Below are 16,025 nucleotides of genomic sequence, written 5' to 3'. Positions count from 1 at the left end.
CAAGCGGCCTCTTTTTAAGGCATCATTCTTCTTTGCCTCACGTTCGTGAAGGAGAACCTTTGTGAAATACTGTTGCTCAGTAAATTTAGCCGTTTTTTAAACATGTGTTCTTAACACAAACACTTCTGCGAAAGCACTGCTTTCTCCAATTGCACGTAATACCCACCTAGAGTTGTGTGGAATGGCAGTTCTATGATGAGGCAATCCTTGTAATCCGAGTAGTGAACTGTGGCGGCATACTCTGTGCCTTTATCTGGAAACGGAAAGAAAATAGCAGGCGCGGTAACTTCAAGTCCGAAAAACTGGGGCAGCTTCACCCCAGTGGCGCGAATGCTGGGCCATAGGCGAAGCTGGCGTCCCCGCATAGCTCAATCTTGGTTTGACTGAGATTATTCCTGGTTAAGCGTAGAGACCCCGCCAAGTTGTCTGAGTGGTTGTCTCGAGACTCACTCATGTTTTCTGCGTGGTGTATTGGCTAGCCCCCCAAAGAGCAATCAACACTCGGTGATTACATTATGTATAATGAACGCGTGCCCACCGGCCCGTGGTGAAGCGCCAACAGTTGTGATGGGTGCAGCGGAACATATGTTAGCTCAACACTTTTGAGCTCGTTCGGTAGCCACCGTTTGGATTGAGCGGTCGGGCGTGCGGTACTCGGCTTCGCTGCCTTTTCTTTCTGTTTCAGTTTGGCGATAAGTCTTTTCATGGCACCATGTAAACTGCACTACCTGTTGCAACAAGCAATAGAGTGGGCCATTCCACAACGATTTTCCTAAACCGAGCTGCTACACGTGTTGTCCCACCTTCCCGCAAAGCATTGCCAAGGGAATCTTTTTACCAGCTGTGTCATCCCTATTCCACAACGCTTTGCAAACTCCGTGCTTGTACCCGTCGTATCACGCCTCCTACAGGGGGCGAAACATTTGTGATTTTCCTGAGCGCTTTCGCTGGCCCACCCACCAGCTTAAGCAACAGGACTCTGAGCAGATATTTTATCCAGTAAGATAGAGACTATTTAGATATATGTTCAACCCTATTAGTGCAGCACAATGAGTAGCGGAGAGTTTCTAAATAAACAGTGAAATTTGTAAAATTTGGTTTAAGATTAAGTCATAATATCCCTGATTTGATACTCTTTGAACTCAGGCCGGCCTTTTGCGTTTGTGTAAATCGCGTGTAGGATACTCTGCTAGCTCGAACAAAGTCCAGCCAGCAGGGTATCTCAAGTCTCAAGTTTATAAATTCGACATTTTAAAATCAGTCTTTCTTCGGGTAATCTAACATTAACCCCCATATTGCCACGTGGTCTTTACACTATGCTGTATTGCTCCCAAGAATTGATGTATTCATGCAAGTTGCTGCCACCTTCAAGTTATGCGCTCCGTGGCGTTCTTATGGCCTTGTGTAAATACTGTGCCGTTCATTTCTTCTAAAGTTTGTGATTTTGTTTCCTTTACCAGGACTATATTTAATAGCTAATTGCACGTATATAGTGGAGACGGCAAGGCCACGTGAATATGTACTCATTAGAGCGGGAATATCCCGCTTATAAAAGGCAAGAAACAGTAAACAAGTTACAGTGAACAAGTGTGCCACGCACAGTCAAAAGTCACTGAGTGTAATGACGCGTCTCTACAGACAAGTGTTTGGATGCCGGGTAACGCGTTTGCGTTCCATATAGTGAATATGCAACTGACGCATTGTGCCTCCTCTGGGCGTTTTTAACATATTGCCGATTATGCTACCATCTGTCTATCATTGTACGTGTCGGCCTTAAGTCAAGCCAATGGACTTCGTTCACCAGAACTCCTCTTCGCAGTAGCCGTTGCTTGCTAGACCTATCCCCGGAGTTCGCTCTCAATTTTTGGTCGGACTTTTGAACGGTCGCACTTAGTATTAGTTCCTTCAACTTTCTTGAACGTGGCTGCTCCTTCGGCAAAACCTAACTGCATCACCTTCGAAATGTCACAGTCCACAAATTGCTGCAAACTCCGCCTTCCTATTGTCGCTTTTGCAGTTCACTTAGTCAGTGCATGGCTGAGATATACCTTAATTCGATGTATTTTCCACACAAAGGCTGCCGATGTCTTTGCGTCTTCATCGTAGCGAGTGTGCACTTCATTTGTGGTAGTTTTTAGCCTTCGTCGATTAACAGAAGCCATTGCCGTTCTTTGGCAAGCACAACTAGGGCAGTCTAGGGTCTTGCTCATGATTATATAATTTGGTCGCCTAGCTGGTTGTCAATTTTATGCCATACACATCCGCGCTTGTGTTATTCTCATTTTTCCGCCGCAATAGGTCTGCGCTCGAAAGGCAATCGCTTCAGATTGTCAGTCAAAAGGGGGTAGGTGGATACAAAAATGGTGACAGAAATTTCGGCACTGACTTCCAAATTTATTAAAAGCGCGTTTCAGTACACAAACGCTGATGGTCTTTGTTTAGGTTTGAGTATAGACCTTCCGCCCTTCAGTAAACCGAACTATGCCTATAGTGCTGGAAAAACAATGGCTCCGAAGCGTGCTTTGGTGTGTCTCTGAGATGGCATTAGAATCCCAGCCATGATCACTGTGGGCTTTTGTCTGTGCACGGGGATCATGTGCCTTGCGTGAGGACAGAAGCTCGCGTTGTGATCAGATATTCGCGCCGAGACTCCTTGTAGTCACACCAGTTTAAGTATTATTTCGTGGTCACTGGTTAAACTGTTTTTCTTTCGCTGAAAATTTATGTTCATACCTTTATTGTTCAAGAAATTTATGCTTTCATTTGCGCCGCATTAGTTCGTACGGAGTTCGAAGGGCGAGGCACTGCACATGCCGCTGTTAATGGTGGCCCGCGGAGACGAAGTCATCCCTTGCGTAATGAGATGACCTCGTTCGTACAGATGTGTGTACAAACCAAGCTCGTATCTTCATCTAGCTTCGAGACGAATGGAGGGCCGTCAAACAAATTCTCCCTACGTGTAAGAAGAGCTAGAGTGACCTCGCCATGGCTGGTTAGGACGAGGCTATTTTTGATGATGATGATGTTTAGAGTTTAATGGCGCAAGGCCGACTAAGGGCAAAGAGCGCCAAACAGAAGTGATTACATGAAAGTGACATGGAAGTAAAAGAACACTTTAGTAAAAATAAACAAAGTAAAACACAACGTAATGAAGATGACTGGTGTAAAGGGCCAGGTTGTCAACATGCATGATAAGAAATTAGATGTAAAAATTTTACGTCGGTGAGAAACTCGAAAACGCGTTTGATTGGAAACAGGGCTTCATCTCCTAAGAAGTGTGACGGGTGTGGTGGAATATGTCGTGTGTGTAGTTGAGGGAAGTGTTTGCGGCGTGTAGTGTCGAGTGCCTTACATTGTATGAGGATGTGCATCACGGATAGGGCCTCTCCGCACCTACTGCACAGAGGTCTTGGAGACCCAGTGAGAAGGTGCGAGTGTGTTGCATGAGTATGCCCTATCCGTAATCTGGCCAAGGCGACTTCAGTGTATCTATTGCGTGTGTCGGTGGTGTATGGTCCCAAGTGTGGTTTTATTCCGTGTAACTTGTCTGTCTGTTCACTCCAGTGTGTTTGCCATGTTTTGCGAAGTTGTTGTCTGATGTGTGGTTTCACGTCGGTGTAGGGTAATGTGGTTATGTCTACTGCATTCAAGAGTGTAGCAGCAGCAGCCATTCGGTCCGCTGCTTCGTTCCCGGCTATACCACAGTGGCCAGGAACCCAGCAAAGGACTAGTTCAAATTTGTGGACATACACAGACATAATACCCTTGACTATTAAATTTATAACGTGATTTTTGGAATACTTTGTTGAAGACAACGCCCGCACAACACTGAGAGAATCTGTATATATAATGGATTGTGGGATGTGACTTTGAAGGATATGATTAACAACAAGAAGTACACCATAAGCCTCTGCCGTAAAGATACTTGTATTACTGTTAAGAGTTCTAGTGACACTAAGGCCGGTCCCATGCGCCGCGCAGGACACCGAGGTGGAAGTTTTAGAGGCGTCCGTATAAAATTCAGAACATTGGTACTTCTGCTGCAAACACAAGAAGTGCTGCATAATTGCACATGTGGGAGCTCGGTTTTTATCTACATGTGTGAATGATGTGTCGCATGAGACAGGGCGGAGATGCCATGGTGCTATGAAATCTGTAACAGAACTTTGGATGGTATTTAAAAAGGAGACAGCAAGCTCTGACGCTTCCTCTCTAACTCTGTAAGAGAAGGGCGCAGAGAACGATGGTCGATTTAAAAGGAGTTCAGTCATGGAGGTATCATGAAAAACTGATTTAAAAGGATGGTGTGGCATGGATGAAATTTTAAAAGCATAAAGGAGGTCTGTGTATTCTCGCTGACGTTGTAGGTTCCATTTGTTGCACTCTACATACAGGCTTTCGACTGGACTAGTCCGAAAGGCGCCACACGACAAGCGGAGCCCTAGATGAAGCACAGGGTCCAGCATTCTGAGGGATGTTTTAGTGGCTGACCCATAGACAATGCTGCCATAGTCCAATCGTGAACCTATCAAACTGGTAAAAACACGCAAAAGAAGTTGTTTGTCACCACCAAAAGAGATGTGCGAGAGAACCTTCAGGATATTCATTGTTTTTAAGCATTTATGTTTTAGTTGTTTTATGTGTGGGATGAATGTGAGCTTTTCGTCAAAGATTATACCTAAAAACTTGTGTTCCTTTTGGACAGGAATAGAGGCACCGTGGAGTCGAATGTCTGGATCCGGACGCATGCCACGCCTCTTGGAAAACAAGACACAAGTGCACTTCCCTGGATTAAATTTAAAACCGTTGCTGTCTGCCCAACCAGCTAGCTTGTTAACACCAAGCTGGACTTGGCGCTCGCAGACAGACAGGTTACAAGACTTAAAGGATAATTGAACGTCGTCTACGTAAATGGAGCAGGAAATCGATGGTGGTAGCGCCTTCCGAAGAGAATTCATTTTTACAATAAACAAAGTGCAACTCAAAACTCCACCTTGCGGCACGCCGTTTTCCTGCACATGAACCCTAGAAAGTGCAGTTCCAACTCGCACGCGAAACGTTCTTTCAGACAGGTAACTGGCAAGCGTGTTCATTATGTTACCCGACATGCCAAAGGACTTGAGGTCGCTTAGGATGCCATACCGCCACGCGGTATCGTACGCTTTTTCTAGATCAAAGAATACTGTCATACAGTACTGCTTATGGAGAAAAGCATCTTTTATATACGCCTCTAATGCAACGAGTTGATCGTTGGTAGATCGCCCCGCCCTGAAGCCCGCCTGGCAGCTCTCGAGAAGACCATTGTACTCTAAGAAGTACACAAGTCTCCTGTTTATCATCTTCTCGAAGAGCTTACACAGGCAGCTTGTCAGGGCAATGGGGCGGTAACTGGCAGGAGAGGAAGGGTCCTTCCCTTCCTTTAGGACAGCCACTACTATGGCCTCCCTCCAAGAGCGTGGAATGTGCCCCGAAAGCCATATGTTGTTGTATAGATGTAGGAGTGTTTCAAGAGTGTCTGGGTGTAGGTGCTGTATTATGGTGTATGTAATCTTATCTGCGCCTGGAGCTGAAGGTTTGCACGTGCTCAGGGCAGCCCTCAACTCATAGAGAGTGAATTCAGAGTTGTAAGAAGTTTTTGATTTGTCTTTGTCGTGTAAGGGCTTTTTTTCTGCAGATGTTTTGTGTTTCATGAAAGTGTTTGTGTAGTGTGCTGAACTAGACACGTGTTCGAAGTGTTGTGCAAGAGTGTTAGCCTGGTCTTCCAGTGTGTCCCCTGTTGTGCTAACCAGGGGCAGGCTGTGTGTCTGTTGTCCTTTGAGCATGCGTATACGTGTCCAGACTTTGTGTGTGTCTGTGTATGAATTAATGGATGTCAAGAAGGTGTGCCAACTCTCTCGCTTTGCCTCACGGCGCACACGTTTTCCAAACGCCTTGGCCCGTTTGAACAAAATAAGGTTACCCGGCGTGGGGTACCGACGAAGGATACCCCACGCCTTGTTCTGGGCCTCTCGCGCCCGCCTACAGTCCTCATTCCACCACGGCCTCCTCTGGTTGCACGGGGCACCAGAGACGTGGGGAATGGACTTTTCGGCGGCGTCGAGGATGTGTGCCGTGAGGAGTTGGGTAGCTTCTTCAACGTGTAGGTGTCCTATGGATGTGTGGTGTAGTTTCGATGTCTCTGTAAATGTGTTCCAGTTAGCTCGTGCTTCATTGAACCTATTATGGGAAGATGAACTGCTTGGGCCTTTACCTATATATGTTAGTGATGTGGGGAAGTGGTCACTGCCATATGGGTCCGTGCCCACACCCCACTCAAGACATGGAAAGAGAATTGCCGAACCAATAGCCAAGTCAAGATTTGAGTATGTATTGTGTCCTATGTTATGATATGTAGGCTGTTTATTATTGAAAAGGCATGCTCCAGAGGATGTAAGAAACCTCTCTATCAGGCGACCCCGGGCATCCGTACGAGAAGAGCCCCAAAGAGAATTGTGAGCATTAAGGTCGCCTGTTAGAATGTACGGCTCCGGCAGCTGGTCGACCAGCGCCTCAAAGTCAGAGCTCGAAAGTGCAAGATCAGGAGGGATGTAAATGGAGCATACCGTTATCAACCTATTAAATATTATTGTGCGGATGGCTACAGCCTCAAGGATAGTATTCAAGGCGACAGGGTGGCATGCTAAGGATTTGCGGGCGATTATGGCCACACCGCCAGAAGAGTGGGTGCAGCCATCCCTGTCTTTCCTGTATACCAGGTAACTATTCAAGACATTTGTGTTTTTGGAATTCAGATGTGTTTCCTGGACACACATTAAACTTGGCTGGTTGGCATGCAGAATCTCATGCACGTCGTCAAGATTATTCAGAAGGCCTCTGCAGTTCCATTGAACTATGTTTTCTCTTCCCATTATTATGTGTTCAGAGCTACTGGAGTGTGATTATTTATGTAGGGTCTTTCGGGGCTTGGACTCTTGGGAGGGGCTTTCTGGCCTTCTCTACTGACCTGGACGTCGCAGCCGGTTCCTTCCGCTGCGATGAAAGCCGGAAGGGCTCGACGTCCATGTCGTCATCTGAAGGCAAGGGGGTCCTCAGCGGACTAGGCCCCCTTGACGTGGTACCCTTTCGGGCATTCTTTGCCTGCGCTGCCAGTGCCGAAGGCGTGGGAAGCACGACAGGTGGCACAGGCAGTGAGGCAGAGGAGGGGGTCGCTGCGACTGCCTCCGTCTCCATCTCCGTGCCCTTGCGTGTGCTTTGGGCCGGTGGGGAGGATGCAGTGGATGCAGCGGCATCCCCAACAGACGTTGCAACCACAGCCGCTGCTGGGTGAGCGAGCGGTGCAGAGGCTGGTTGGGCTGCCTGGGGCAACCCTGGGGGGGGCGGGGGCGGGACCAAGTCCGACTCGCGGTACTGGGTCCCCGCCGAAACCAGACGCCGCTCCGCCCCCCGGCGAGCTGCGTCGGCGTACCTCCCCAGAGGGAAAGAGGCGAACCTCTTCCGCGCCTCTGGGAAGGTGATGTTTTCAGTGACCTTGATGTTAATGATTTTCTTTTCTAATTGAAACTTTTCACAGCTGCGGGACCATGCTGCGTGCGGCCCCTGACAGTTTGCACAGGTGAAGGTAGTAGAGTCACAGTTTTCAGTAGGGTGGTCATGTGCGGCGCATTTCGCGCAGGTCGTTTTGCCGCGACAAGAAGTTGTAGCGTGCCCGAATCGCTGGCACTTGTAGCAGCGGCGCGGGTTAGGTATGTACGGACGTACACCACACCTAATGAAGCCAGCATTGATGTGCTCAGGAAGTTTTGATTTGTTGAATGTCAGGATTATATGCTTTGTGGGGATTTCCTTATTGTCTCGTCTGATGGTGATACGCCTCACTGCAGTTACACCCTGATCTTTCAGGCCTTCCAACAGATCAGCTTCGGTCTCATTCAACAAATCGGTCTCCGAGATCACACCCTGAGAGCTGTTGAGGCTCCGATGGGGAGTGACTCGGATGGCCAGATCTGCCATGCAGGTTTGCGACAGGAGGTTAGTGGCTTGTTGCTGCGTCTTGACATTGACAAGGACTTCTCCGGTACGGAGTTTCTTAGCATCGAACGATTTTCCGAGGATGCCTTCCAGGAACTTAGTGATGAGGAATACGGACATTGAAGAAACAGGGTTTGTTTTGTCAACTGCCTCGATAACCAAGAATCGAGGATAGTTGTCAGGTTTCGGACTGTGGATTGTTGGAAGGGATGGAAAAGAAACTTCGGTGCGGCCCCTTTTCGGGGGCCGATCACGTCTAGGGGGGGGGTTTGATTTATCCATATGGCATAGGAAAAAAGCAGGGAGACGGGGGTACTTTCTTCTTTGACCTTACCCTGGTAGCCAAAGAGGTCCCGGAGCTCCCTGCCTGGTGAACAGACAGGGAGCCCATCCGCCGGAGCTTGACCTGGGCTCCGACGGCCACCGTTCGTGGTTTCTAACCCTCCACCTATAAACACATCGCCACGGTTGGATCCAGCTTATGTTTGGGGGCTCGGGGTCCGCGGTATCGCCAGTACCGTCACCAAGATTACTCAAGGTGCCCCGTGCGGGGCGAGGCTATTTTTGCATCTCGTTTTCTCCAAAGTATGCAAACGATTGTCATCCCGACGCCTGGGAGACCAAGTTTGCAAAGTTAGTAAATGCACCTGGCAAGTCCGCTGAAAAATTGTTACCTTGCCTCCACCATCAAGAACCAGAGTATCTTCACATCATGCTCACCGGACGAGAGTGACCCGTAACCTGTTCAAATAAACCTGCCATCACTTCGAAGGTTATTCCGCGTGAGTGTACAGCAAAATTTCTGCCCAGTCATCTCCCGTGCTTTATAAGCTCGTCATTGAAGAACTTTTAGGTTATCGGGAGCTCTTATGGTTCTGGGGTGCAGTTTAATTGAGTGTTTAAGTTGAACAAACACTTTTTTAGTGTCTCCTCCCGGGTGTGTAATTATTGTGTCTCGCTCGACCTGCCCTGCCATTGTTCAAGATACACCGAAGGTTACCCATTCACGTACGGGGACTCTGGAAGCATCTGGAGAAGTGTGTCAGTACAGCCAGCACGTGTTAGGAATATTGGGGTTGGTATCGGTGTCGGTGACGGTATTCTCCTTCGTCCATTGTGTGGAGAGGTGGGAAATTCGGGCAGACATCACTGTCCGCATCTGGCGCGAGCTGTGATTGATTCGCATCCCTCCGCTTGGATGGGCATGTGTGTGCTCAGAAACTCTACATGGCGTCACACAGAATTGAAAGACAGAAGCCTCATGTATATAAAGCCGTCGTGCAAACCAACTGCCTCTTGAAATAATAAACACATAGCAAAGAGGCCGTTCAGCACTGTTATATGCATGCCCCAAGTAGGCAACTTTAACACCAAGACGAAGGGGGTGATCTTTTGAAATTACAAGCCATCTGAACCAGAATTGTTTGGCCAATTGAGAGCAGTTAAGGGAAGTGAAAAATAATAACCCTGTTTCTCCCCCAGCCGCTGCGGCCACTCGTGGCTCACAGCGGGGAGAAAACCACGGGGGCTGCGCCTTCAGCAAAGAGTATAGCAAGCCTCCCCTGTAAAGCGCTGCTCAGAAACATGCACAGCATTATTTAAGAAGCATCCTACGTGCGAAGAGTGTTATACAAGTGTTTTAGAATGCTTACCGTCGTCAAGGGTAAAGAGGAATACACCAGGTGTCGGTGCGGGCCAGAGGTGGAGGGTGATGTTGTTGCTAAATTGCAGAAAACATTTGTTATTCAGTTGTGTTCAATAGTTATGCGTCCATGTACGCGAACAATAAAGTTTGGACTTCGAGGTAAGGTGCCTTGCCACGGCTGTCATTTACACCAGCTACTTCAGAACAAAACTACGAAGCTCTTCTGCTGTCATTTCGCCTCACTCGCTTTATATGTGAGGGAAAAGTAAAATAACCTGACTTTCCATTGCTGGTTTTCCTTTATTCAGTAAAATGAAAAAAGAAATTTTACTGCAGAAAACCTGTTTAGCTATTACATAGATGCACCATAATACAGTTTCTATGCATCCACATTCATTTTGTTCGTCAAGGGTGCCTTAGAGAAAGAGTTTTTCGAAGTGCATTAACAGTATAAACAATGCAGACACAACAAGACGGGCATAGGAACGGTGTTATTCGTTTTTGCGTTTGATATTTAGGGTATAGCTTTTTTTCGGTAATATTTGACTGATCTTATCAGTTCTTACTTATATTGAAGAAATCTGAGGTGATGGGAAAAACAGCGGAATACGGCGGAAAAGCTGTGTGTGTGCACGTAACCGTTGGTTGGCAGGACGCTTTGATAGAGTATTTTGGTGTTTCTAAGATTGAGTATATTAATCCAAAATTTAGCAAGCTTCAGTGCTACTTCCCACTTGCGACGGTAATTTTTATAAGGACTTCCTCCACAGCGACAATATTGTCGCCGAATCGATGAGGTTCTATTGGGTTTTTGGGGCTCCGCAGGAGGCCTTTTAGGTTTCGTGCCGGAAAATATATATCAGCCGCATGATGCGTGTTTCGGTGGGGTATTTACCTGTCAATAGAGTATAAAGGTATTAATGAGGGTTCTAGCACCTGAGGTCAAGTCCAGGTGCGTCTGCGTCATGAGCGAATTAATTTTCGACAAAAATATTTCTGAGAGATCAGGGGTCAAACATGTGAAAATCTGTAATATTCTTGGTGTCTGTGATTGGAGGGATTGGTAGTGTGTTTTATATTTTGTGTCATGGAATCTGATGTTTAGGGTGAATAATAGATGCTGAAAAATTGCCTGCCGCTGACACCACATTGTATACATTGTTTTCAGGCCATGGGCACTGCCAAAGCAGTTTGCGTCTCCTACACGGGCATAGATATTGTGTCGGTGAAGGTTTTCGGGAATGTGTCAGTGACTTTACAGATTTTGTAAAATTGCGTGAAAATCTGCTACGTGAGGTACCTTGTGTACCTTACGTGGCCGTGACCACAGCCGTGGCCGAGTAGTCTCTGGCGTCCGCCGTTACTGTGGGAGGTGGTTCGTTCGAATCCCACCACCAGACACCCACCATTAAAATGGGTACAAGCGGGGCCCCGGCCCCGTCGTGTGGGCTCTCTCAGGGATGAGCGCTTGAAGGAGGTTCCGTGACACCCGGAACCCTGAAACGCAGTTTCAGCGAATTTTCGAAAACCAAGCAGTGATCAGCCCTGCTTCACACTTCAGTGGAAGGGATGCTGAAATGCACCACTACCCCCCACACTCGCAGCCACCACCTCTTGAGGTAGGGTTGCTCCAGGACGGTCTCCTGGAGAGAGAATACATGAGAGAGTGCCGGGCTGGTAGAAGAAATAGAACGTGTTTTGCATAGATACGGCGTGCAACAAAGACAATAGCTGAGCGGTAATAAAAATTTCCCCGCATTTCCCCGAGGGGAAGAATGTGAAAGTGCGAATGGAGGAGTTGAATTTGCGCGGTTCGGTAATGTTCGCGAAAGAGAGATCACACACACACACACAACTACAAAGGAAGAAAGATGCATTTATTCACAGACACCTATTTGTGTTGTCGTTGTACTTGATTGCTAGAGCGGATCTCAGCTTTGAAATTTCGTGTCAGTACTCCTTTAAGCGGGTGCATTAGCCCTTCTCACGCCCGATTCCTGGACAATCCCCCACGTGGGTATGTGCCATGTCAGCGGCCAGGCAGCGCGCGCCCATCTCCCCCCGTTGCCATGGAAGACGAGGAGATTCCTGTCCAATCTCCCACGTGGGTATGTGCCATCTCCCCCCGTTGCCAAGGAAGACGAGGAGCGCGCGCACCCGCAGCTGTTGCTATGTAGACGGACGGCGGTCAACGGAATTCAGGGTCGCTTATAAAGTGCATTCGCAAAACTGGCTCAGGTTTAATATTTCTAAACCTGGTTTTCAAGAGCGAAAACGACCACCATGCATACAATGTTCTGCGAAAGTTTGCCTTTGGTTGAGCTTTGGCAACCTGCCGTCTACCGATATACACTCGATTATTGGATTTATCCTTTCCCTTTCACTGAACCGCATGCACAGACCTCTCAGCCGGCGCTGAGCCAGCAAGAAGAGCAACCACTGCCATTTCTCCCTCTCCTAGTCACGTGGTATCTCTCCATGAGGCTTCGAGCTATCGAAGCTATAAAAAACGGCGCATTCGCCCCGACAACACCAAGAATAACTTTGAAGATGTATCGTGGTAGAGCGCTCACTCTGAAACATCCGCACAGATCTATGCAGTGTCGCGGTTATTAACCACACCGCTAACATTGGTGTCTGTGTCAGTTTAACTTGCTTGTGAGTCTGCGCTAAGTTTGTTCAAGTGTGTCTTCAGCAATAAAAAGCAACCAGCCCATGAACCTGCTGCTTAGAAAGGTCAGGTTACGAGGAATCGCAAGCACACCTTTACAACAAAGGTTGCTCAGTGAAGTTAGAGTAAGGTTATGTTTTCTACCTAGGATTCTTCTAAAAAATAATTTCATCAGTTATTCTGACTCGGTAATGATGCAGGTGTACGGAAGGACAGAGGATTCCGCCTGGTGCTTCATGCAGTTGTAATCACGCAGGTGGGTTCATTGCGTGTTTGATCTGTGTAGTAAATTAGGAAGAAAGCGTCATGACTCCATGTAGAAACCCAGAAACACCTTGTTTCCGGTAGCGTCAATCTGTGCTACAAGCTGAACCTCCGTGAAACTAGCCCTTCGTGCGTTTGCTGAGTGAAAATGCGAGATCATTCCTTGTTCCGAAAAACAGCGCCTGCGTTTTGCCTTGCAGTGTCAATGTGTACTCGTTTACTGCGCGCTCTGGCCACAAAATCTTAGCTGCCATTCAGCAAATTTGCTTTAACCGCACCCATCCGAGTCCAAATTTTTGTAAGGTTTTCTTCTGAGAAAGTTTTCTTTTGTTTAGGTTGCGTTGATTTGTATTTGCGGAATGCCAGTAGGACTCCAAATATCTTTGCAGAGTGATTTACGTACCAGTATCAATATCTACTGACATACTCACCCTTCATACTAAATCTAGGTACTTACTTAAACCAGACGCTGTCATTAGATACTGATAGTAAAAAGCATAAAGCATAAAGGGTACGTTTTTTTGTATATATTGGTTTAGCCTGCAATTGGAGCGTTGCGTGCTTTTTTGCCTGGTGTAGATGTGTGGGTGTTTAAGGTCCAAAGACAAACATTAGAAACATTTGTTGCCAGTACACCCCCTGTTAATTTTAGAGACGAAGGTGCAGTTAGGTAATAAACTGCGTCGGAGGTATCATGGTACATTTATAATTTAAAGGGTGAAATTGGAGGATATCGTTCGGTTTGTTTTTTACTGTCGCGCTAACATTCAAAACTAATCATCATACTTTTATAAAAAGTTGTGTGCCTATCCTTTCTCAAAACAGAGGTTATTTTAGTTATGTTAACATGCGACAGAGCTAGGACAAGTTACCCCGTTAAAATTACCAGAACAAATATAACATGCCCACCCATTCATTAAAGAACGCCGGGAGCAAGGCGTTTCGCGTACGCGTGTTCCGCGTACGACGAAGTTTCTGCGATCAATATAAAACACATTTGCTTTTATTTGGCGATTGAGCATATTTATAAACTAATTAGTTAAATAAAAATTGAAGGACCGGAGTTTTCTTCTGGAACAAATAGAAATTACGCCGATCGCAGGAAATATGTTGATGAATGTACATGAAAAATGCCACAAAGGACTCGTGCAATTATATTACCCCTGTATTTCCACATTCTAAGCCGCTTTATTTCAAGTCAGCCTTCCTTCAAGGCAACTAGCAAAGCAGCTAACCTACACTGAAATTGATTTGCGAATCCCTACAGTTTGCCTAAAAATATCAAATTCAGTTTGTTTGCCTAACTTCGCTGACAAATTCTACTTTAAAAGGATATACAAAGTAGGTGCGGAACATTGCAACCTTTCAAACAATATACCATAGTAACAATTGAGCTTTTCGGGGCCTGGAGCAATGGTTCCGTTTAGAGCTTTTTGTACTTTTATGTGTGCTTGATTTTAGAAAGCAACTCCAGTGACTTCCGTCGACATATATCTTGTTCATTGTGCAATTTTTAATGGAAGCAGTATACCTCCAACCAACCAAGTGTCCGCGTCAGCGGAAGGCTCCCAGGCTACTGCTGGCTACACAAACATACATCCCAGGCTGCTACAGGCTACATCCTGGCTACAGAAATAAATTTCTGGCACCACCAGGGTTTGAACCTCGGCCCCCGTACAGAAGAGCAACGAGAGCCCGCCGTCTTGCCGACTAAGCTACGCCCAGGCGTGTAGGAGGAGAACGATGGTTGTTTTGATTCAGCGTCTGGGGAGAAGGAGGGCGACGCATGAAACAAGAGTGAGGGGAAGCAGTGGGAGAGATGACGCCAAAGTTTCGCTGTCGTACTCCTCCTGAGCCTTCGAAAGACGCTAAAAGTGGCCGCCCGGACGGCGCGTTCAAACTGCGCAGTAAGGCACCGGCACGTGCAACATGAAAGCAAGCAAAAGAAGAACAGAACTCCCGCTCGCGCTGTTCAGGCTGGTTGCGCCCGAGCACTATGAAGGCGGCAAGATTGAATTGCATCGGACAAGCCTCCGTTAAATTCATTGAGAGGAGTGAGACACGCATGCGGAGAGCATGATGGGTGGGAGCAGTGAGCGGATGCCACGTGTCTGAGTTCCAGTGACGCCGCATGCGTAATCGTTGTTGGTTTGATTTGCAGCTTAGCAGCCCAACCACCTTCGCAGAGTGGATTGGATCCAAGTTTTCTAACACGCAAGTGTTTTATGCCGGGGTCCACCAAGATCTGACTGATGTCATATCCGTCACAGAAATGCCTTCGCCAGAAAAACTTCGATTGACGCGGCTGGGCCGTGATTTGAAGATCCAACTACTTGGCCGCAACGGGAAGTACGGAACGTCCTCCCGACCGCGCTATGAACACACGCATAAGCATGGCGACTAACGCGCCTTATATCCTTCCGTTCAGATGGTGCTGCCGTCTAGTAGTGGCGAAGCAAAGTAATGCGTAATAATGCTAATGAGCGCCGACAGTTGACGCCTTGATGCCAGCGGCTACGTGTACGGAAGACGCGCAGCGTGACCTGCGGAGAAGCCTGTAAGGCAACGACCACGGAGTAAGATCGACGCTGACTTGCAACTATCGCGGTCGTGGCAAGGACCGCTGCTCCTTTCGCTGCAGCGGACCGTGTGTTCCCCAAACGATTCGCTGACAACCCATTTGCTTTCGTTCGCACGCATGGTTTGCGAGCGCCTGGGGTTTCACTCGGATTTATGCAATTCTCCGTCTGGTGCGTGCAATCCGATGCCTAACGTTTATGCGGATAACGGTGCCATACCGATGAAATATGAATAGCGATGTGCAAGTTCATTTCGATGCACACACTCTAAGAACTAAAGGAGTCCCACCAATTCCCAAAGGGAATAGAAACCCTTGTCCCATATACGATTCCCTTTTCCAGCATCAGGCAACTCCCTTTTTAGCAGAATAGCCTTACCCTTCACAAGGGAGTCGCAGGCCTCTCGCGGAGAGGGGGTCGAGGTATTCTCACCGGAGTTGCGGGAACCGCGTCCGGCAATTCCCTCACCACGGATCGAATAATTCCTCCAGTCAGGGAGTTATACAATTTTTTACCAGAATCTTGCTATACCTCTGCCACCCCTCAGAATTACCTTATTCCACCAAACAGCATTTTGCAATACTTCACCAGGAAGGGTTAGCGTACTCTTTTCAGAATCATTGTATTCTTTCAACCAGAGTCCCATAATGCCTCCTCAAGGAGGGCTAGCTTACTCTTTGTCAGAACTAATGTATTCCTTTATAACAGGATCTATGCACTACCTGCGAGTTGCCGAACTCTACTATTCAGAGGCAGCACGATGTTACCTTTAACAAGACTACACTTTAGCATCCACAACAGCATTAGTGTCAGCCCTCTTTACTTCATGCTTACAAAC

The 16,025-nt window shown here is 47.4% G+C and overlaps 1 protein-coding gene across 1 annotated transcript in view; it reads right to left on the bottom strand.

Moving 5' to 3' along the window:
* The window catches only part of LOC144159841 (uncharacterized), a 28,231-nt gene that overhangs the window by 2,633 nt on the left and 9,573 nt on the right, over positions 1-16,025 (bottom strand). Inside the window, exon 3 of the mRNA XM_077691510.1 lies at positions 167-253. Within this exon, the coding sequence (XP_077547636.1) occupies positions 167-253 (87 nt within the window). The remainder of the gene's footprint in view (positions 1-166; positions 254-16,025) is intronic.

Source organism: Haemaphysalis longicornis, unplaced genomic scaffold, assembly GCF_048455015.1.
Source record: "Haemaphysalis longicornis isolate Haplotype H1 unplaced genomic scaffold, Haemaphysalis longicornis Haplotype H1 scaffold_10, whole genome shotgun sequence".
Classification (NCBI taxonomy): domain Eukaryota; kingdom Metazoa; phylum Arthropoda; class Arachnida; order Ixodida; family Ixodidae; genus Haemaphysalis; species Haemaphysalis longicornis.
Note: the sequence above shows the minus strand (reverse complement) of the source record. Positions and strands in the feature narration are given on the sequence as shown.